At 48.5% G+C, this 24,152-nt stretch overlaps 1 protein-coding gene across 1 annotated transcript; it reads right to left on the bottom strand.

Moving 5' to 3' along the window:
* Positions 1-19,307: 19,307 nt before the first annotated feature.
* Positions 19,308-22,384, bottom strand: LOC117858098 (bidirectional sugar transporter SWEET6a). The gene is made up of 6 exons (XM_034741099.2): positions 22,179-22,384; positions 22,026-22,062; positions 21,683-21,899; positions 21,432-21,593; positions 19,820-19,939; positions 19,308-19,701 (listed from the first exon to the last, which is right to left on the bottom strand). The coding sequence occupies exons 1-6, from the start codon at positions 22,219-22,221 to the stop codon at positions 19,531-19,533; spliced, it is 750 nt and encodes a 249-aa protein (XP_034596990.1). The 5' UTR covers positions 22,222-22,384; the 3' UTR covers positions 19,308-19,530.
* Between the last annotated feature and the right edge of the window lie 1,768 nt (positions 22,385-24,152).

Genomic DNA, 24,152 nt, shown 5'->3' with positions numbered 1-24,152 from the left:
ACATGTCAGACTTGCTGAGTACTTCGTACTCAGGGGATCCTTTTTGTTGTTTTCAGAAACCCAGCAGGGACCCACCGAGGAGGAAGCTCCGAAGAACTAGGGTATCTTATGAGTCTCATGATACCCTAGAGTAAACTTAGATGTTTAATTACTTACCCCAGACTATTTTATATTTTAAACTCTTAGCAATGGTTTAACTTGCACTATTAAGTTTATTCAATCTATGGTTTGTAATAAATCGTACCTCTGTTATGTATGTAAAAATGTAATGTTTGTTGATGCTATCCCATCGTGGAAGCGATCCTGATGTATGGCTATGGATCACACTGTGGAGGTTTTCAAGGAGTTGTGTGAACAGAACTCTTGATGGACTAACAGACTTACACTGTTTTAAGTGCGTTTTGGGTAATTGCTATTTTGACAACAATTAGGCGCACTTAAGCCAGTTTAAGTTGGGCGGTTCCGCCACAGCTACACTGCAACGTGGAGGTGTACATGGACAACATGGTCGAAAAGACCAGAAATCCCGACGACCTAATTGCGGATCTAGAAGAAACTTTCGCAAGTTTGCGAGAGTTCCGATGGAAGCTCAACCCGACAAAGTGCGTCTTCGGCGTGCCATCCTGGAAACTACTCAGGTTCATGATTAGTCATCGATGCATTGAAGCTAATCCTGAGAAGAACTCCACCATCACCGACATGCATGCCCCATCAAGCATCAAGGACGTCCAAAAGGTGACTGGATGCATGGAGGCCCTCAACAGATTCATCTCAAAGCTTGAAGAACGGGGCCTACCCTTCTTCAAACTACTCAAGCGGCAAGATAAGTTTCAGTGGACTGAGGAGGCAGATCAAGCTCTACAACAATCAAAGCCACTGGTGCTCACGGTGCCAAACCCTAACGAAGGCTTGCTGCTCTACATTGCCGCAACTACTCACGTTGTCAGCACGACGATTGTGGTTGAAGAACTGGAACTAGGCCATGTATTCAAAGTACAGAGGTTCGTCTATTTCGTAAGCGAGGTGCTGTCATATTCCAAGACCAGATATCCACCGGTTCAGGAACTCCTGTACGCGATACTGCTCACCTCGCTCAAGTTACGACATTACTTCTAAGAGCACAAGATCTCTGTTGTCACCGACTTCCCTCTAGGAGAAATTCTCCACAATCGGGATGCAACAGGAAGAATATCTAAGTGGGCGGTAGAACTCGGAGCATTATCCCTGAAATTCAAATCAAGGACTACAATCAAGTCCTAGGCCCTAGTTGATTTCATGATAGAGTGGCAGGAGAATCAATGTGGCAGAACCATTCAACTTAACTAGCTTAAGTGCGCTTAATCGCTGTCGGAACATCAATTATTCTAAACACACTTAAAATAGTGTAAGTCCCGTAGTCCGTCGAGTGTCCCTAGGATGCCTCGAAACATTCACGACGTGTTTCATAGCCATACATCAGGATCGCTTCCATGAAGGGAAAGCATCAACAAATATTACATTTTTACATACATATATACAAGAGATATGAATTATTACAAACCGTAGATTGAAATAAACTTAACAGTGCAGATTAGACCATTACTAGGAGTTTTAAACATAAACCAGTCCAAGGCAAATAATTATACAACTAAATTTTATTCTAGGGTATCATGGGACTCGTACGATACCCAAGTTCTTCGGGACTTCCTCTTCAGTTGTCCCCTGTTGTGTTTCTAAAAACAACAATAAAGGATCCTCTGAGTATGAGGGTACTCAGCAAGATTGACCCGACTACCCAATATAGATAGATTTAAAATACTATATGATAGCTTTATGGTGTACCGGCTGACTCACATTTTGCGAAAAAGCTTACTATTAGTGGGACCTTAGTTTTGTCATTTATTTCAATTTAGTTTTTAACCAGTCTAGGTGAATAAAATATTTTGAGCAATGAGGTGGAACTAAGTCATACAACATATTAGTTCCAGGAAAAACATTACATTCAACTTGATTACACTATGATGCTTAAGCGATGATCAAGTGCATTCATAACCAAGAATTGTGGCAATCTGGACCGATCTACAGCCTACAGGAGATACTCAACTACCAGCCATGCACAACTGTCCGGGTTGCACATAACAACCTTTCGATTAGCCGTACCAAAGATTGGAAATATGACTACCCGAACCTAGGGATGCACCCCCACATGGGACCCCACATCTAGCCTGATCTTCATGTGAGTTTCAGGCTACACCCCTACCTTTCCATTGCATTCCAATCACGGGTACGAAATATTACCGATCAGAGAGCCAACTAACCTACCGAGCTTTGCCGGTCCCGTACACAGTAAGAACCAGGTAATATCACTTGATCAAAGGTTAAGACAATGAACGGTCCTTAACCAAATTAAACTTAGCAGACAGAACTACTATCTCTAGCTTCTGTCCACATTTCCAAAATTCCAGGCTATTTTCCTTGATTAACAGGTATGACAAAAATTAACCTTAGAGTTGAGTAACCAAAGTTACTTAAAGGTATCTAGACATTGCTAAGCATAGGGTAGTTACTAAATAATTGAACAGGTGGCAAAGATGTCCTCTAAACAAGGCACGATTATTCACAAGAGTGGTTTGCAATCAACTCCTAGACTTAATGCAGTCATAAAGAAATAACCAATAGATGGACTCATGAATAATAATTTTTGAAAGTAGATAGGCTTAGATGCATCGGGGCTTGCCTTGATCCACAAAAAGGTTAATATCTTCAAAAGATTCTCCCTTGTAAGGGATAAATTCAACCACCTCTTCGAAATCGTGAAGCTCTTTAGATACTTCCAAGAAATCCACTTCTAGGGCTTCTGTGTCTACGATAGAATGCATGCATGAGTTAGAGATGCAAACTTTTTTGAAATCAGAGACTATAGACTTATCTTCATGATAAAGTTGCAGGCCAACACTAATCTACCCATAAAGATTAACCCATAATTTTTAGTTTCTTTAACTAACCTAACTTAAGTATTTTCTTTTATTTAGACAAGTATTATAATTAATTTCTAATCTGAAAAAACATATTTCCTATGGAATAACAATTATTTGTGAATAATAAAACCTTATTCAGAATTTTATTCATTTTATAAAGATTAAGTATTTATTTAATACCTTAATCAAAGGTATTAATAAATACTTAAATTTTTATTAATTTTTCCTAGGGTTTAAGAATTTTTAATGCATAAATAAAAATAAAAATAAACCTAATAAAATTGGTTTCACTATTTTTGAACAATTCTACAAATTATAATGCATTAAATATCAAGACAGGAATTTAAATCTATTTTCTAAAATAAAAAACCTAACATTATCCGAAAACTCCCTATCTAGACTTTTCTCACGTGCGCCTGCTATACCCCCATAGGCTGACGCGCGGGCTGAAGTCAACAGACCCACTCCTCAGCCTAGACCGAGAGCTGGTCGGCGGGTACACGCAGTAGCTCGCCGGCGGCGACGTTTCCGGCGATGGGGACTCCCTCACCTGACTCACTACAACGTTTCGCACCCCTTGATGGTGCTCTAGGGGTGGTTGGCTGGACAACGTCGGCGAACGTCGCAAGAAGCACGGTGGCGTGGCGGCGCTAGGCAGACAGCAGCGCAAAGCTCGACGGCGATGGCCCGAAGGCAACAAACGGCACCGGCAGCTCTACTAAGGCCCTAGAAACATACCACGACCTCAAGTAGCAGCACACCACAACCAGAGCAAAGCCCTCCATGGCAGCGACCATGGCTGATGCGCGGCGCACGGCGACACAAGCGTCCTGGCCAACCCGGCCATACCCCAAGCTAACAAGCACTGCCTACACCATCTAGAGCTCAAGCACAACACTCCTAAATGCCTGGACAACGACCTAAACCCCGGCACGTGAGACTTCCATGGCGGCACCCTTACCAAGACGAGTGGTGGCCAGACTTGAGGAAGAGGACGACGGGGACTGAGGATGTGGGGATGGTGGTCGGATGGTGGCTTTAGGGATGGGCTCAGGGGATCAAGGCAGCATTCTTAGCAAGGTTAATGAGCTAGCAGTGGTGGAGCAGCGGCAGAGCAGGATGACGACCAGAGCGGTGCAGTGAAAACAAAGCGAGCGGTAAACGGATAAACTCATCGGCATGGGAAGTAATTTATACGAAAACTTACTGCCCTCGCAAGTGCCACCTCCTTCCTGCTTGCTTGCTTCTACGTCCATGGCCGGTGTGGGCGCGTGGCACGGCGGTGCAGCTTTGGACATGAATGGCGAACAACTGTGAGGGACCCGGCCCTATTATGTTCCTCTCTTTTCCTTTCTTCCCCAAAATCTGAAAGTTCAACTCAAATTTGCGACCAAATTGCAATTCAAACTCTCGAATATCCTTTAAGCAAAGTTTTAGAGAATCAAGTCTCTAAATTCGATTAATTTTCCTCAGTTGCTAAAAATCACTCCATCCCCGTGAATTTTAACTCCAATGTCGGGCTAGGGTTCTGCTCCGTTAAGTGAATCGCCCTCCTTCCATTCAGTTTCGTAGACTATCAAAACATGCTGTGTCTCAATCTTTGAGTCCCAAATCAACTATTCAAACTTGGTTTTTGTTGCCCAACAACTACTGGAATTTGTCAACCATATGATAGGGGTTCCATTTTGCATCTTAGAGCCCAACTCTTACATACAAAATCTTCCAAAAACTCAAACCAAAGTTTGCCACATTTCACTGTTCTTAGAACTGAATGGACCTTTGCCATTCAGTTTCGTCAGTTACATTGACAATACAACATTCACACTTTGAGTTATGAGAAAATTTTGAATTCTTCTCTTTCCCTACCCAACAACATGCTCAAAATGTTTATTGGACATCATAGTTCACTTGGGATTCAATGTCTTTCAAAGTATATATGCAAAATCTTCCAGAATTCAAATTCGATGTTGCCTACTTGATATTGTTTTCAGACCTGACTCATTTAAACTATGGATTCTTTATTTTCTCTAGCTCACAACATACCCAATAGATTCACTGTAGATCAGAGTCCACTTGGGTTTCAAAATATCTCCTATCTTCAATGCAAAATCTTTCAGAATTTAAATTCAAAGTTGGCTAGATGTTACTGTTTTTAGACTTGGAATTGTCTGTAAGCTCCAGGACAGTTCAACTTGCAAACTTTGACCCTTGTTAAAATTTTGAAGTTTTTGAATTATCTGAACAATAGCTCCTCCAAATTACACACTGATGGTCCAAGTCCAATTGTGGTCCAAAACATCATACAACTTAGATGAAAAATTCTTCAGAAATAAAATTTTCAATTGGATGACTGTCCCTATTTTTAAACTGAAAAATTTCAGATATGGAACAGTAACTTCAATCCACCACTTTGATTCCTGAATTTTTGATGCTTTTGACTTGAATTTGATCTCTAATTTGCTTCCCTTGAGTTCCGAATACCTCCAAGGCTTAGCTTCATATTTTTGTCAAATTTCTTCAGATTTGAATCGTAAATTTGCCTTTTTGGTCAAATTTGACTTTGACCATAATACCTTCTTAGCAACCAAATTTCGTCATTAACATGTTAATAGCTATTCTTAAGCTTTTGAACAACCTGGTTGTTACAATCAACTATCAATGCTAGTAAAGCGTCTAGAGCACTGGGTCATATATTTTGATGGATCACTCAAGTTTCAGCACATCGGTGCAGGAGTACTCTTGATATCTTCGACGGGCAAACAACTTAATTAAGTCTTGCAAATCTTCTGGGAAGTGTCCAACGATGAAGCTGAATACGAAGCGCTTCTGCACGGGCTATGCCTGGCAGTCTCGCTAGGAATAAAGCATCGCTAGTCTACAGCAACTCACTGGTAGTGATCAATTAATTCAATAACAATTGGGATCGCCATAAGGAGGAATGATGAGTGGGACCACCATAAGGAGAACATGGATGCGTATTGCCTAGAATTACGTAGGCAAGAGAACAAATTCTCTGGTTTGGAGTTCCACCATGTAATTCGCGACAACAATGTTGCCACAGACGTCCTATCCAAGGTTATATCTACTTGTGCTCAAGTTCTAGCAGGGGTTTTCGTCCATGAGCTACACAAGCCATCCATAATGAAGCCGTCACCATCAAAAACCACTAATTGAGGTCCTACCACACCAGATCGGGAGGTCATGGTGATCGACATAGACTGGAGAGTCCCCTTCATCGACTACATGAAAGAACACAAGTTACCATCAGACGAGACAGAAACAGAGCAAGCCTTACAATGTACCAAGAACTATGTTCTAGTCGGAGACAAGCTTTACAGAAGAGGTGCATCATCATGAGTACTCATGAAGTGCGTCTCATGGCAAGATGGCAAGGACATACTGGAGGAGATCCACAAAGGTATTTATGGTAAAAACGCGTCCTCTCGAACAATCATGGGTAAAGCTTTCAGATTAGGGCTCTATTGGCCAACAGCTCTCGCTAACGCTGAGGAATTAGTCCGCCGATGCCAAGGGTGCCAATTATTTGCCAAGCAGCAGCACATTCCTGCCTACAAGCTAATCACCATACCACCCTCTTGACCCTTTGCGTGCTGGGAGCTAGACATGATTGGACCACTGCCCACCGCACCTATAGAATTCAACCAAGTTTTGGTGGCCATTGACAAGTTTTCCAAGTGGATCGAGATGAAGCCAATTACCTGGCCCAAAGCAGACAAAGTAATTGACTTTCTCGATGAACTTGTTCATCGCTACGGCTTCCCCAATCACATAATCACTGACCTGGGTTCAAACTTCAAACCAGAGATGGCCAATGGTGGGATCGATGTCCGGCATGTTTCTGTTGCTCATGTACGGGCCAATGGCCAGGTTGAGCACGCCAATGGGATGGTACTAGAAGCTATCAAGAAAAGACTGCACGATATCGAAAACATGAAAGGAGGCAAGTGGCTCAAAGAACTACCAAATGTCCTCTGGAGGCTCCGTACCTAGCCGTGCAAGCCTACAGGGCAATCACCCTACTTCTTGGTCTACGGATCCAAAGCTGTCCTACCTGCCGACGTCATATGGAAATCTCCAACCGTCGAGTAATACGAGGAAGGCGCAGTAGAAGAAACAAGACGTCTAGATATTAACAGCCTCGAAGAAGCTCACTGCGCAGCACTCGTCCAGTCCACAAGATACCTCAAATGCCTTCGCTGCTACCATGATCGAAACGTCAAAGAACGATTGTTCAACATAGGCGACATGGTCCTTTGCCGTATCTAGGACACCAAAGGGCTGCACAAGCTCAACTCACCATGGGAGGGGCCTTTTATCGTCTCCAAGATCAATGGACCTGGATCATATTGACTACAACACCCCTCTGGTGAAGATGTTGACAACTCATGGAAAATTAAGCAACTCTGTCGATTTTATCCCTAATTTAGATTTTCATATTCATGTAAATCGGCCATCAATCCTAGTTGTAGAATTACAACTCAACAAAGCAGTCATATTTTCATCGTAATTCGACTACTTATTTCTGCCTTATCATGGCTTGTAGAAGCAAGTTCGCAGTAATCCTAATGAGCTATTAAGCTCCCTGGGCAAAATTGCCCAAATCGTGGCTTGTAATAACAAGTTTGCACAACTCCAATGAGCTATTTAGCTTCCTAGGCAAAAGTTGCCCAAATACAACTTGTAATAACAAGTCTGCAACATTTTAATAAGTTATTCAGCTCACTAGACAAAATTGTACAATCGTGGCTTGTAAAGCAAGTCAGCAGTAAACTTCATGAGTTAGTTAACTCATTGGATAAACCTATCCCTTGACGGCATGCAGAAAAGAAGCCATCAGTACCTCAGGAGTTAATTAACTACCTGAGTGACCATTCACCAGACAAAACTATCTAGTCGCGGCTTGTAATAACAAGTATGCAGTTCCAGGCTTTCCAAAGCATAACATCAATACAACTCAGGGAAGTTGTAAAGATAGGCTCTAGTCATCAAAACCCTGAAGAGATTACTTGCCCAGTAGTATACTATCCGAATAGCTCGAGTACTCGCACTCCACAAAAGGACACGCATCTTAAGTACTCTACAATTTGCATCTGATGAGGCTCACAAAAGAAGTCTTGTGTGTAGATACTCACATTAATTGTACGAGAAAGCATCAGGATTAATTGTGAGAGGCACTAAAATAACAAGTCACAAAGAAAAATATAATTGCGCAAAGACTAAGATATATATTACATATCAAGCACCCATATTCATTTTCTTTACAATATTAATGTTTGCTTGATACAGATCTACTCAAGGTTCAATTGCTTAGCCACTTCTTCAGCAATTAGGGCCATCTCCTACATATATTGTTGAAGGGCTTCATCAGTACAGTCGTCCGCCACGCCCTCAGCAACGGGTGCCAAATTGGCTTTCGAGTAAAACAACTTCATGAAGCTCAACACTTGATGGGCTTCTCTGGCACATCCTTGAGTATATCTGCCAATAGACAAGACTCCACGCCTTCAACTCAGGGCTCAATAATGTCCGCAATTGGTTGGGTGACTTCGACAATTTTGCTCAAAGTAGATGTTGCCATCATCATCTCAGCCTCGCGCTCCTGGATGGTCTTCATGGCATTGACCAAGTCAATCTCACCATCCTTGCGTATCTTCTTCTCCTTCTCAATGTGATGCTCCAGCTTCTCCATGTGAAGTACAAGCTTGCCATGCTGGTCGGTTGCACGATAATAGGAATTTTTTAAATCCGTGACTTGCGCCTGGAGATCCTTCTTGGCCTTTTTCAAAGCTATACATCAATGTACAAAAAGGGTCAAAGACTATAGAGTGGAATCAATAGACACAAGTTGCAAGAGCAGAGGATTACCTTTGACTTACTGGCTCAAGGATCTCTTCCGCCCAATAAGGCCATCCTTTTGTTCAATAATCTCTTGGATGTGATTGCGGTACTCCATGGCCATCCCATCAAATTTCATAAGCAGTCGCGAGGGGTACTCTTTCTGTTTGGCAAGTTCCTTCTCCAGCGCCTTCGCGTGAAGCACTGTATCACCATACTCTTCAAGCATCTGTGACTTGTGGCAGGAGCGCTCAATGATGTCTTATAGCACAAAATTAGTACTCATGTCAATTCATGAGCACAAATTTATTAATTATCTCCAACGAGACAAGGGCAGGAGGATATACATGCATACAGTTGCCCAGGCGATGATGCAACTCCATCGTTAGCAACAACATCTCTAGGTTCAGCAATGGGTCATCAATCAATTGGATATCTTCCAAATGGATTTCCTTCTCAGCTCCAGATTCTGCATGGAATTCTCCTTGCAGCACCAAGGCATGACTACTTGATGGCCCAGCCGTGGCAGCTTTTGTCGCCATGGCTTCTAGAGCTGATGCCGTTTCAATTTCTAAAACTGGCTTGGGGGCTACAGGAGAGGCCACGATGCTAGGAGTAGTCACTGGGCCCTTGGGCAATGGCTTGGGGGCTGGCACTTCTACACCCACCATTGACTTGACTACCATGTGCATCAATGTAGCCACACTGGCTACAACACTCGGTGTAGTCGTTGTCTCTTCATGTTGCTCTTGAGGCATGAGGGTTGGCGGTGCCAGGGAAAGATCTTTTGCTGAGGGGCTAAGGCCATTAGTACTTGATTTTTCACTAGGCCCCAACAATTCCATGTCCGAGGATTTCCTACAAAACCAAGAGCTCACAAAGTTGAGTAGCGAAGACAACACAATACAATAAGTAGTCGTGAGAGAACCAGAATTACCTAGATGATCTTTTCAACTTCAACTTGGGCTCTCCCGTTAAGCGCAAGGGCTTGATGCTCAGGGAGGGTACCTTGAACGCGGTCTGCTCCTCCATAATGTGAACTTCACTAGTCTGTGGTACTCTCTCTGGTCTTTGAGTTGTTTTTGTGCCGGCAGGGTCCACCATTTGACCAGTTGAATGGTCATCAGCAACACCGTGAGATGACGGACCATCGTCAATCTTAATGACTTTAATGTTCATCGACGACCTATCTTGAGCAGCCAAAGCAGCTGCCTTCTCCGCGTCCATCGCTGGCTCGATCGCCTGCAAACCACCAACATCATCTAAATTTAGACATAGTGGTAACATTGGAGACACATTTTGGGAGTATATGATACTCAGGATCTTGTCCTTCCTCATAGGTAATTACCTTGGGGGGCACATTATCTGTAGCGATGGATTTCTTCATGGCCCATTTCACAACAATGGTCCGTTTCTTCTTCGGTGGCGGAGGGATCGTGGCTTTAAGCTCATCTGTAGCCAAGCGTTTCTTCGACTTGGAGGATGATCCGGCCTTCATAGATTGTTGGGCCTCAACTTCATATTTCTCCACGACATCACAACTAGTGCCGCTGGAGGACTCGACTACTTCCTCTTCCTGGTCATCACCTCTCATAAATTTGCGTGTAAACACACGAAGGGTAGTTTCACAAGCATCTTCAAATCTGGGAGGAGGAGTGGAGAAGTACAAAGCAATATTTTCCTACAAAGAAAGATAAGTTAGCAAACCCAACTTCAAATAAGTACTCGGCGGCTACGGTTACAGGTACTTACAGGCTTTGGTGGGTCGGCGGCATTAAATTCCCGCACAATAGTTAGTATCTAACCCACATTTTTGAACATCCTTTTAAGCTTCGCCATGACTTCATCAGTGCTAATCTCTTCCGGAGAGAATCTGGAGGGATCGTCCAAGCCGGTGTATTGATAGCCATAGTGGCACCTCTGCTGCAAGGCTGGATGCATCGCTTCATAAAGCTGAATGCCACTCCGATTCTAGTAAGGCCCTCTTGTTTCAATTGTGCTATATATTCTACCAATCAGCTCGGGTAGTTGGAGGTAATCTCCATGTTTTGGTTCATCAAGCCAGCGGTTGTTCCATGAGGAGTGATGCCTTGTCAGTTTGGGTAGTTTCAGATCATGCTTGCCAATGTAGCACCACTTTTTCTTCCACCTAGCATTGGAGTCTATCAACTCGTAATCCAGATACTGGCTGCTTGCTGTCTCCCGCATCTAGATCCCGGCGCCTCTGACCAAGAGAGTATGATCTTTTGAGGGTTGTGGCTTCACACGGAAAAACTTCTAAAATAATTAAAAGTGCAACTTGATCCCTAGAAAGGCTTCGCAAAAATGAACAAAGATTGCAGTATGGAGGATCTCATTGGGTTCAGATGCTCCAACTCCAATTTATAATAATGCAGTAAACCCTGGAAGAAATCGGAAGAGGGCAATGCAAGGCCTCGCTCGATGAAGTGGGCAAAAATTACCATCTCATCGGGATAGTACTCCAAAGGGCAGGCGTTGCCATATGCAGATCGCTAGTTGATAAATTCCTGATCCTGGAGTAAATTGGTGTCTACGAGCGCTTTGATATCCTCCTCCTTCAGAGTTGATCGCTTCCAGGCACAGACGGGATTCGGCAGCGGGGTCTGATCGGTCTTCCCGTACTTGGGCATCGACAACTGTGGCTCTTTCTTCTTGTTGGACCTTTTCTTCTTCTCGTCCTCGCCCGTTTTGGACGTAGCAGCCTTCCTTCCCATCTTTGATGTCACGAGCATTTTCAGTCGCATACGCTCGGGGGCTGCCTGGTGGGGAGACAGTGGCACAAGTGTTTGAAGATCAAACAATGGCGGTGGTGCTAGGACCAATGTATGGAAGTTGGAAGGGCAAATGGCAAAGATAAAACAGAAGGGATAACTTCCTCTATTATTTATCATAGTGGCGCAATAACAATGGCACAAATGAAGGTATTTTGATTCAAAGGATCCCAAAAATTTCGGACACCTGATTGGCGGTTACCTTTATTTCAGGAGGAGATAAGATTTCCTTCCAGAGATGGTCATATTGATCAAAGGTTGACCCTTATACCCACCAAACTAGTCGGAAAAATGCTCGGGGGCTATGTTTTACGTGTCTATCGACAAAAAAGTTTCTTCTTCAGGTTTTAAGGGGAAATGATTGCAAAGATTGACCCTCAGCCTGATTCTTCGATTCAACCTAAGGCTTAGGGGCTACTCCATATAGAGTGCAACTTTCATCGCACTTCCATATAACATTCAAGATTGAAGGATATGAGACTGAGTTAAATGAGGCTTGAGCACATTCTAGCTGCATAGCAGTTTTTGGATACCTTCGAAGATTCAACCAGATGAAGTACTCGAAGAGCACCAAAACTAGTTGGTGAAGTCTACAAAAGTACTAAGAACTGATGCATTTGACTAAAAAGTACTTAAGGGCTTGTCGTACATACATATATGGGCCCACCAGAAGGTTTGGACAGTCCTAAATATGGGGCTAGACACCGAGATGCGTCTAACATGGAGATCATGGCGTAGGATGATGTAGTCTACATGGAAAGACAGAAAATAGTCGAGGATTAGGAAAGTACTCATTGTAATAAGAGTAGAACTCCTTTAGTCATATCTGACTAGTATTCTTGTAATCAACCGACTTGTAACCCTGCCCCTAGCAATATAAGGTGAGGCATGGACTGCCTCGAAAGCAATTCAATTCAACCAACACATAGGATATTGGGTATTATGCAATATAGCGGCCTGAACCTATCTAAATTGTGCGTCTGCTTTTACCTTCGAATTCTTGATCTCGATGAGCCCCACTAGCCAAAACACTACCTCGGGCACCCCCCTCGGTAGGTTGCCGGGTTTAAACATAGACAGACCCTCGAAGAGGATGTTGTGAGTATGGCCACGATCCAATTTCACCACCGGTGTGGAAAACCTAGTTGTTGTATGTCAAGCTTCATAAGTAATGCCGGTGTTCTATTTTGACGGAATCTCCGAGCAATGCTACGCACGTAGAGGAAATTGTCATGAATGTTGCGTCCCTTGATGAAGGCACTTTGGCAGGGCGAGATCAGTTTGTTCATGTGCGGGGCTAGCCGCAGTGCCAGAATCTTGCTGGCTAGCTTAGCGAAGGCATGGTTGAGACTGATAGGCCTGTAGTCCTACAGTGTATCCACACCCTCTTTCTTGGGAACGAGCACAATGTTTGCAGAGTTGACAAGGTTTAGGTCCGCACGCCATATGTTATGGAGGGAGTTTATCGCTGTGGTGACATCTTGTCTAATGATGTGCCAGTAGGTCTTGAAAAAAAGGCCAGTGAACCCGTCAGGGCCTAGAGCTTTATCACCGGGTAGTTGCACGATTGCTCTCTGAATTTCTTGTTCTGTGAAAGGGGCATTGAGTGACGTCAAATTCATAGGTGGTCTTTGTAGGGACTCCCAATTGAAATCTAAGTTGCGTGTCGCTGGAGATGCCATGACATTGGCAAAATGCTCCGTCACAATCTCCTGCTTATCTTGGTGAGATGTAGCCTAAACATGTCCCTTTCATAGTCGTTGTATGAAATTCTTCTGCTTCCTGGCATTAGCTTTATGGTTGAAGAATCCGGTGTTGGCGTTGCCCTCACAGAGATTTGTGATCCTGCAGCAATGCCGCTTCTGAGCCTTCTCAATGACCGCCCATCCTAGGATGTGTCGTTTCAATTTTTTATGTAGAAGGTGCTCTGCATCCGATAGTGCTCTATTTTCTTAGGCTATGTCCAGTCTTAGTATGACCTCATGGGCCATATGTAGTTTAAGTCTGGCGTTTGAGATTAGGGATCAACTCCACTCTCTAAGCGCTTTAGCTGTGATGAAAAGCTTGTGGCCTAGCTTGTGGAATGGCTCAGTGTTGGTGGTTGGTTGTGACCAAGCATGTTGGATGACGTTGTGGAAATTTGGTAGCTTAACCCAGAAGTTTTCAACTTTGAATAGCCTTGGAATTCGTGGCCCCGCTTGATGTGCTAGTAGTATTGGGCAGTGGTCAGAATGCGAGGAGGATAAGGCATGTCGGATGTGATCCTCGAAGTGTAAGTCCCAGGGCTCATTGCAGAAGACTCGATCAAGCCTGGCTAGGGTAGGTCTACATCTCTCATTACTCCATGTATACCTCCGATTTTGTAGGTGGATTTCTTTAAGGGCACAGTAATTCAGAGTTGCACGAAAGTGCCGCATAAGACGCAGGTTTAGCTTGTTCTTATTCTTATCTCTCGCCTTGTAGATGATGTTAAAATCTCCCATGATGAGCCATTTTGTGTTGTCATCGGGCTTTAGGAGGCACAGGTGTTGCACAAAGGCGTCCTTTTCCCCTCTCCTCGACGGGCCGTAAACCATGGTCATGAGGAAGGAAGCAGCGCTCAGTCTCACCATGACAGTAGCGATAATAGAGAAGCGACCAATCTAAATATCTTGAATGTCCACAACATTGTCATTCTAGAGGAGCACAATGCAGCCCCCGACGCCTTGAGCTGGTTTGTACGCAAAATTGCCTAGACGGTAGGCGCCTAAGAAATAGGTGAGCACCCCGTCGATGTTACTAAGCTTCGTCTCTTGCAGGCTTGCAATCTGACAGTGGTTTGCAGCTATTGTTTCATGCATAGCAAGACATCTCTCTCCCAAATTTAGGCCTCTCATGTTCCAGCATAGAATGTCACAATTTGTTTTGTGTCATTCTGGAAATGGTGTGTGCGCGCAGGTGCTTGGCGTCAGCAAGCTGACACTCCGGTAAAAGCCCCACAATGTTCCCCTACTGTCAATTGGTCTTGCATAGAATCAATTTCGTCATCACCATCGTAACGAAGGAGGTGCACAGTTTAGCGTTCTCTTAGTTGAAGCCCAAAGGTTGAAGCCAGCAGGCCGTTACAGTCTAATTCTCCTCATAGATGATGTGCCCGAAGGTCACAGCCAGCAGACACACATCATATCACAGCTCGAAGGTCGCAGCCAGCAGCCCAAGAGTGCAGGAAGTAAAAGATGTTCAAGTAGTTGATGATACATGGGAGACGTAGTTCTTCAGTGGGATGTGATGGGGTCCCGTCTCTAGGCAGATACTGCCTCCTGCTCAGTCAGTAGGTCTTCAGCTGCCTCTCCAGCATACTGCAACATGCCATCAGTGGTTTCATCATCATCATCGTCATTGAGTTCGAAGAGTACTGTCATGGCTGCCACAATCTATTCAAGCAATGGGCCGGCGAACATGCTTATGAACTCTTGCAACACTTCCTCTATTGGCCAGAAATCGTCATTGGAGACCCCAAGCTTGTGCCACAAATTCTGCTGCGCTCGTTCAACCGCTAGCATGGATGGCTTCTTGGCGAGACGAGCGCTGCGACGGACCTTGGTCATGTCGAAGGTGCGGTGATGTCGCTGTAGACAGCATGGCTGCTCCTGAATGATCGTCAGGGTGGGGGTACTAAAGAGGTCGCTAACCATCACCCTGGCCACTAGGGCGACCTGCTGCCTAGGCATAGCAGGCCTGGAGAGGCCTATGCCCCTGGCCTGATCCAGCTCCCCCTTGGCCTACTCATGTTGGGCCTCGTCCAGGCCTCCCGCCTCTAGGCCAGGCCCATCAGCCATCGCTCCCTAGGACTGCCTGGCTAGTTGGGCCATCTTCTTCAGTAGTTGGGCCATGTGGCCCATGGCAGTTGGCGTTGGTGTCTGGGCTGCCTTGTTCAGCAGCTGCGCCACTTGGCCCATGGCAACTAGCATCGCCGGCGTGCCCTCCTGTGCCTCCTCGACTGCAGCTCCTTGTGCCACCACCATGGTGGTGCCATGCCGCGCCGTCACCAGCAGTTGATCCAGAGCGCGCTCTACCTCCTTGACGGTGGGCACCGTAGCCATCTTGGTTTGGTCAAAAACTCGATGAGTTAGGATCAACAACTCACCATGGTCAGACCAGGCTGCATTCCTGGTGACGAGGTGCTATGACGTCGGGATCTCGTCGATGTTGATGCAGTCCACGAGAGTGCATGCTTTGGTGATGTAGTTGCTCACGTCGCGCATCCAACAGTCCTGCTTTTCGCCGAGCAGAGCTTGCATGCCGTTATTGAGGCCCGTCACTTGCGCTCTAAAGAGGGTCTGCAGGGAGGCAGCAGGCATTGACATGAGGGCACATGAGGGCCTCCACATCAGGTAGCGCTGGTGGGAACGCACCGAGGTTGGCATGGATAACACGCGGTGTAATCGTCGGCGGAAAGGCACCATGGTGTGTGGGTGGTGTTGCCGGTGGCGTCGAGTTGCAGCTTCTGCGATGGCCTCCCCTAAACTCGACATCTCGCTGCCTCGGTGAACGCGTCCACTCACAGCGGACGGCATTGTTGTCGCGCCGTTCGCCCGCACGGCGCGTGTCGTACCCGCCGCAGCCTGGATGCGGGTAGTCGTCGACTTTGTCATTGCGTCGGGCGGGCTAGATGAAGTCCCCCTCCTTGCAGCTCCTCTCATCTGGGCGACACCTAGTGTCATCACACCCCGCTCCCTGCCCCGAGTCGCGTTCGCGGTCATCTTGCGCACGCGTGCGCGTGTCAGGGCACACCTGGTCTTGCTCGCGAGGTAGAAGAAGTAGACGCGCCAGGAACTTTGAGCGTGCATCTGCCGGAGCTCCGTCCATGACGCCATAGCACCACACATACAGCCGCCAGAGCGGCGCGAAGGCAGTAGGGTTGGCGATGGCACCTTGTAGGTCGTGTGTTGCTGTCGTGTAGTCCTCCAGCAGCCCCCAGTGGAGGAAAACCTCGTAGCGTAAGCCTTGCTACCAGCGCTCAGGAATGCGCTCCGTTGTGACGATGACCCAGACTTGTTGGAGGGCTTGTGGGTGAACACTAGCCACACCCGCTTTGGTATCTCACTCGAGTTGGCCATCCACGCCTAGAGGTCGATGTGCCTTGTGTTCGTGGGCTAGACGAGATCAGTGTTTATGCACTAGAGCGCGCACTAGCTGCCAATGATGCACTCGACGATGTCCGGCATCCAGGCGTGTCCGGGGATGCCATTGAGGTACAGCTTCACCCTGAAGAAGATCCGCATACCCAATGCGTGGATGAGGCTGCGCCAGCACCGTAGGCAGATGTCGATGCCGCGGCCCTGAAAGCACCCACAGTCGGGCCATGTCGCACTGCACGGCGTTCTCGAACCAGATGAAGAATGGCTACGGCTGGCTAACGGTGACCGTGACATCACCACGGTGAAGTTGGAGCTCTGCAAGGAGGAGGTTCTCGATGTCCCTAGCACCCACTCCCCTTGGCAGGTGCATCGCCCAGGGCACCAGCATGCACCCCTCCCAATCGCGGGCGTCGTGCTCCAGGTCATAGAAGTTGAGAACAAACACCATCTCCTCCTCTGGGCGCGTGTTGGGGTCACCAATCTCCATCGGCACCACACCTGGGGGAGGAGGGGGCGGAGGTGGAGGTGGAGGCGGAGGCGGCGGAGGTGGAGGTGGAGGTGGAGGCAGAGGTGGCGGAGGCGGTGGAGGTGGCGGCGGGGGAAGGGGTAGTGGCGGTGGAGGCGTGGCATGGGCACGGTGGTAGGAGTCGCTCAGCTTGTGATGCTGGCATCTGGTCCGGTAGTCTCGCTCGCGGTGCCTGAATCGACAGTGGCGAAAGCACCGCACGAGGTCCCTGCAAGCGGCCGTGCGGTGGTCTTTGGCTAAGCAGTTGAAGTAGAGCCCAGCGGTCGCCTGGATGAACGCATCAAGGGCCGGGGTGGTTGGCCGCCTTGAAGGCCTCTGCATCTCCTCGCGGCGCCATGAAGAGCGGTCATGTCGTCCATCTCCTTGCTGGCCGTAGCATCATGCGAAGGTTGCCTCCTGTGACTCTATGCCGTCGTCCATCCCTTGTCAGCGTCTGGAGACCCGTTGACGCAAGCCTGGTAGGTGTGGCGGAATTGCTCCTCGTGCGGGGAGTGGCACGGCGCAGCAAATGGAGCGGGGCGATGGTCATGGCGCGCAGAGGGGTAGTGACGGGGCGGATCTTGGCGGAGACAGGATAGATCTTGGCCTGCAGGCGGGTGTCGTGGTGAGTAAATGTGGAGGGGCGGGTGACGGTGGATCTGCCGAATCCCACTGCCTCAGCGTAGGTAGGGCATGGATCCAGTGTGGGAGGGACCCATTCCACGTCATCCACCGGTGGTTGACCATGGTGCAACGGCGGCAGAGGGGAGTCGAGGAAGAAGCTCCCCCACAGGTTTCTCACCATAAAGGTGGGGGATGAGTAGATCTGTGGATGGGAGGCTAGGGGTGATGGCTGGCAGCGGAGGATTTGGGGAGTGGAGGTTGGATGTGGTGCTCAGGCATGGTGGCGTGGCGGTGGGTGGGGGTGGGGGTTCGGTGGCATGGTTGGCTGTTCATGCATGTTCCCTACCGATGCCAAGCAGAGAACAGAGATGGCAGTTAAACTTGAACCAAGTGCGGTGGTGGTAGCGGCGGCGCAGGGAGAGCGGCTGGGACGAAGGTACGAGAGAAGAGGGGAGGGAGGAGAGGTGGAGCGGCGGCAGCATAGATCGGGGAGAAGAGGGGAGAGAGGAGAGAACGGCGGTAGCGAGCAGATGGTGTGGCAAGTATGCCTCGCTTGTGGAGTGGATAGCAACGGCACAGGGAAAGCGGCGGGGAGGCAGATCCGGGAGAAGAGGAGAGGGAGGAGAGAAGGTTGAGCGGCGGCGCAGGGAGAGCGGCGGCGGCGTAGGTCGAGGAGAAGAGGAGGGGGAGGAGAGAACAGCGGTGGCGGCGGAGCTCAAGGAAAAGATAGGAAAGAGGAGAGAACGGCAGCTAGGATGAATTCGCAACCACTGCACATATTACATTTCTTTATATGGCATTTCATCCAAAAAGGCGGTTTAGCCTCGCGGTTCAGTCTGTCCGTCCTTACTCCTTACCTGCACTGTATATAGGAAATCTGTTATGAAGCAACTGTATTCCAATACAAACTGAGTTTTTGCACTATCGGTAGACCAGCGCTGGCATTGACACGTTCAGGAATTTTGAGTGATAAGTTGCGTAACAAGTCTGTGAGAAAAATGCAGACTTCATTGGCCACTCTGCTTCCGTCATTTTCTATCGGGGACCAGCGTCCCGTATTGCCCTCTGTCGTCTCTGCGCTCCACACGCCTATATATATCGCTTTCGACAGAGACAGGTCTTCCTAAACCATTTATCCAGATTGACTTTATTCTTTGACAGGTAAGTTGATTAATCCAAATTGACCATCTTTTTTGCCGAGGTAATCTTATTGACTCGATAGTCACAACTTTCCGGAAACAGGACGACGAGACCACAGACTTGCGCAACGTGGCCGCGTCACAGCAAAGCGCCAACAAGGCATCGCTATCTCCTCTCCGGGGGGGCATGCCAGCCTGCCAACCTCTGGTCTCCTCCTTTACGCCAGAGTCACCACCAAAACATGGTAAACGCAATCCATAATCACAAGCTCTGAATCCATAAGAATCGAAATCAATGGCAATGGGGTTGGGAAGTGGGATTTTAGAGGCAGCAATCAGACATGATTGTCATTATCTCAATCGGCAAATAGCCACGCGGATACATTAATTGTTCTTCGACGCGAGGCACACCGGCCAAAACTAGGCACTCACACTTAACCACGACTCAACACGAGGCAAAACTACTACGGGCACTAAAGTACGTCTCGTCGAGTTCTTTCTCGACGGTCGCCGGCGGCTTAGCTGCCGCTTCCTCGTCTATCGCTCGACGGTGACGGAGACGTTGCCGCCGCCGCCGCCGCCAACGTTGCCGGCGGAGGCGACGGTGGGCAGCTCCACGTTCTTCTCCTTCTTGGGGGTGGACTTGTAGTAGCAGAGGTACAGGATCAGCTGGACCAGGCCGAAGAAGGTGCCGAGGGCGTTGGGGATCTGCATTGTTTGCATGCGCGCAGGACGAACACATATTAGCAGAGGCTTCAGCTTGGAGGCGAATACGCATGTTGAAATTCAATAATAATTCATGGACGGTAGATAGATAGGTGCTGACCGTGACGTAGAGGTCGAAGCGGATGAGGGCGTAGGCCGTCCAGCAGAGGCCGTTGAGGAAGCACACCAGCGACAGGAAGAAGGGCATGTACTCAACGCTCTTGGTCTTGATCACTTTACCCTGCGTGCACAAATTAAATCAATTCAGTTTAGAGTTCAAAAGGTGAATCCCAACAGCTGCATCTATCCAAAAACAAAGTGTGTCTGTTTCAAAACGGGGTGGTGCGAAACACACAGCCATAGCCGCAGTGTGGCCACGAGAAGGTACCAGCAGCATAGTGATAGTGGCCATCACTGTACTTCCTTTCTATTTCAACGTGACGGCTTCACAAAAGTTGGGGAAGGGTCACGAAAAGCTAGCACAGAGTGGTACAGAGGACGCGTGCTCAGCTCCATCCAGGGATACTAGATTCCCAAATCCATGTAGTATCAAACACAACCACTAACCGGCATACGTATGTGATGAAAGGTAACGACCAATCGAACCACTAACCTGCCCTGCATACGTTTGCGACGGAAGGTAACCGTCGATCGGTTCCTTTCGTTCCAGACCCGTCAGCTCAGCACCACGCGATTTTGGTGAGCGCAACAGAACAAGTTTGGTTTGCTAATCCAATGTGCACAGCATAGACAGGCACCGTATATGGAACGCAAGTACGGCAGATGAACAAGCAGGCACCACGTAGGGCTGGCTGCGGCGTCTATTCGGTAGAGACAATAGCCCTTTTTGGACGGAACAAAGAAGCAATCTCCTGAAAGATCATGAGGTGTCCAGGAATACAGAGACAATCTGACTCTAAGCAGGGGCGTGCACGTTGTTTTGTACCCAAGAGAGCAAAGGTTTGACACGATGGTTTAAGCTTCAAACATGGCAGATCAATGCAACCTTTAGAGATTATAAACAAAATTGGCTTTCCTATCTGTTCTGCAAAGGCAAACAACTACATACCGACCAACTACAGCGTCTTGAGACACTTCGATGAACTGAGGAGGCTGCAAAATCTCTACCAGATCCACTCGTGTCTAGATCATGCAACAAGTTTTAAAGGTGATGGGAACTCCTGACTAGTTAACAATCAATTAAAGCTAGCTTACACACATAACCTGGAGAAGAAGATGTCTAAACATATCTTGCATGTTCCAGAACAACAAAACCCAATCTAATCAGGCAGATAAAGGAAACATTTCACTGGCAAACGGGTCCACCAAACCCTTTAGGCATACGACCAGCCAATGAATCATGCATACCAGATTAGGCACACGCATCCTTTACCTTTACGCCACCAGCAGCAGCGCCGCCGCAGCCGCCACCAACCAAATTAGCCCCGCATACCTCGATCTCTCCCCCAACAGTATCGGAACTGTACTAGTAACTCCTATCCATATCGATTAAAAATTGTCTTAAGTATCCACCGACATGTGGGCCCCATATGAAACCCATGCAGATAAACACAAGCAGATTTGCCTAATTATTGCATCCTGATTTAATTTCCCCAACAATGGCAAATATTATCCACGCAATTAAGCAGCAAAATCAGGCAGGCGGCGGATTCAAACACACCACTACGCCGCACAGCGAAGGGAGAGACAGGATTGGATCGATGCGCACGTACCATGATGGTGAGCGGGGAGGCGTACATCAGCGAGCCGAAGATGACGCAGAGGATGCCGACGATCATGGAGCGCTTCTCGTGGGTGTGCGCGGCCAGGAGCACCGAGAGCACCACGATGACCATGAACACGATCTCCACGGCCAGGACGAGGAACGCCCTCATCTGCACACACGAATCAAGGCGCGACGGATCAAACTCGGAACCAGATCAGATCGGTCGAGTCGGGGGACACGCAGGATCACGGCACTCACGCGCTTCTTGTTGTCGGAGTAGAGGAAGAAGATGGTGAGGTACGCGGCCTCGATGACGAGCCCGATGCCGTTGATGGTGACGACAAGGATGCTGTTGGGGTGGACGATGGGGAGGCCGTAGAAGACCCAGAGCATGCAGTTGAGCAGCGTCGCCAGGTAGGGGTCCGCCTTGAACTCCTCCGTGTCCTTGGCCTTGCAGATCCGCCAGAACGTCGGCCTGCACAGACACGCGAACGCAAATGCGGGCGCCGCCGCCTCATCGTCAGCACAGAACAAAACCCTAACCAGAACCACCTAGCTCGCCGATCGGAGAAGGACGTGCGGGCGGCGCGGCGGGGCTTACACTGGGGAGAGGAAGAGCCCGAAGGAGATGACATTGCCTGCAACCAAAGCGAAACCACGCGTGAGCCACCGACCCAGCGAAATCAAACCAAAACCCCAGCGTGCGCCCCCGTCGATCGACCGATCCAGCCCAATCGAACCGAACCAAACGTACCGATGATGCCGACGACGTTGCGGGCCGCGTCGGGGGAGATCATCTTGCCCGCCGGGGGTGGGTGATCCGCCCGAGAGAGAGATCGGCTGCGGCGAGCTGCGGGGGGAGAGGGAGGCTTTTGGAACTAGGCTAGACGACGAGGCGAGCGCTGGAGGACGCGGCGCTCTGCGGATGCGGCGATTGGGGGGATTTGGGGGAAGGTGGTTGAGGCCGGGGGGCAGGCGGGTTCGCCCCGGCCTTTATAGGCGTGCGGCGCGTGAGGGCAGCCGCGCCGCAGGGCGCCCCGAGTCCCTGGTCGCCAGGCGGCGTGTGTGCTTATCCGGACGGGGACGCGGGGGCATTGTGGTTAACCTTAACCCCCCCTGCCGTGTTACCGTTGGGCAATTAAGGACTGGGGGAGGCTGGCGGGTGGGACTGGATGGAGGGGAGGGCCCACGGGACAGTGGCTCGGGGCGGGGGTTTTGGCTTGCGTGGGTGGTAAATGCGCCGCGCTGGAGGATATTCAGACGTCGTGGAGTTTTGACCGCGCGCGTGGGAAACCGTTTCGGGGTACGACTTGATCGGCAAGAAGAGAAAAGAGCCAGATGTTAATCTTGATTCCTACTCTATTATGGTTACAATCCAATTATAGTATTACAATGTATAAATGTTTATCCACGCGTATTACTCCTACTCCGTCCTATCCACGGTGTATAGTTTTGTTAGGATAATAGTAATAACTCTTATCTGATCCATATCCAAATCTCTCTGAGCCCCGCATCTTTACTAGCTGGCTGTGAACTAATCCGGTGCTGTATCTTATCATGATAATAATTTTGTTACTATCAATGTCTCTTGTATGAATATCACCCATCCAAATCTTTTTTTTCCTTTGCAAGGACTCAAATCTTCTTCTATTCTCACGGGGACCCAAATATTTCATTTTCGACCCCCGGAATTTAGATAGAGCTATTCACACGCTGAGGTCGATTTTAGAGTTTTGACCGTGTACAGGAGAGCATGCAGCCGTTGATATTATTCTTGATCAGCAAGTAGAGATCCATGCACCGGCCGGTAACTAGCTAAATACCTAATTAACGATGAGGACAAAGGGACTTGTTTTTGGACTTTATTGTCAAGCAATCCCATTACCATGCGATGCCTAAATGTTATCTTTAGATACAATGCCTAAATGTTATCTTTAGATACAAAGATACGCTCTCATCCATTTTCATGTCAGTTTTATACTTGTGAAACAATTCTTTCTCTTCTCATCTTATTGCATTCATTCAAAGCAATATTTGCAATCTGCCAACCAAAGCCGTCATCATCCACTGAGAGACCCCCTCAGCCCCCGCATCGCCCTAAGGCAACTCAGGTAGTGCCGCCACCTCACCTCTAGCGCTGCTCCCTCCTTCCCTTCCAACTTGCCGCCACCGGAGCTCGCCGGTGGAAGTCCGTCCAACCGCGATGAGGGCAGCGGCGGCCGTCACCCCTGGGCTGGTGGTGCCCAGATCTAGCGCCCGCAGGCTTGGATCCAGCGTCGCCCAGGCAGTTTAGGGCCTCCCCTGGTGGATCCATAGGGGGCGCTAGCGGGGGTTGGATACCTAGATCCGTGGCAGCGCGGCCCGTGGCGGTGAGGGTGGCGATGGCAACGGCCCACGGTGGCGGCGGCCACCCGCGTGGAGCCTAACTCTCCTGAGCTAAGCTCGGTGGAAGGGCGTCTTCACCTTCGGTGACCGCCACCGTGGGGAGCTCGTGGTGGATCCGCCCGAACGCGGCCCATGGCGGCTACAGGCGAGCATGGCTCAGCTCTATGGCAGCGGACGGAGGGCGGCGACAGCGGGCGACCGGCTTTGGCAGCAGCCAGCAAAGTTTGATGGTTGTTAGGGTGTCAGGCAAAAGCCATGACCGGTGCTGGCAATGACGGTGCCATGATGCATCGTGCTCCTTATTGAAAGCGTTGCGGTGAGGACCTTGACCCCAGGGACTTTT

Source organism: Setaria viridis, chromosome 5 (genome assembly GCF_005286985.2).
Source record: "Setaria viridis chromosome 5, Setaria_viridis_v4.0, whole genome shotgun sequence".
Lineage (NCBI taxonomy): Eukaryota > Viridiplantae > Streptophyta > Magnoliopsida > Poales > Poaceae > Setaria > Setaria viridis.
Note: the sequence above shows the minus strand (reverse complement) of the source record. Positions and strands in the feature narration are given on the sequence as shown.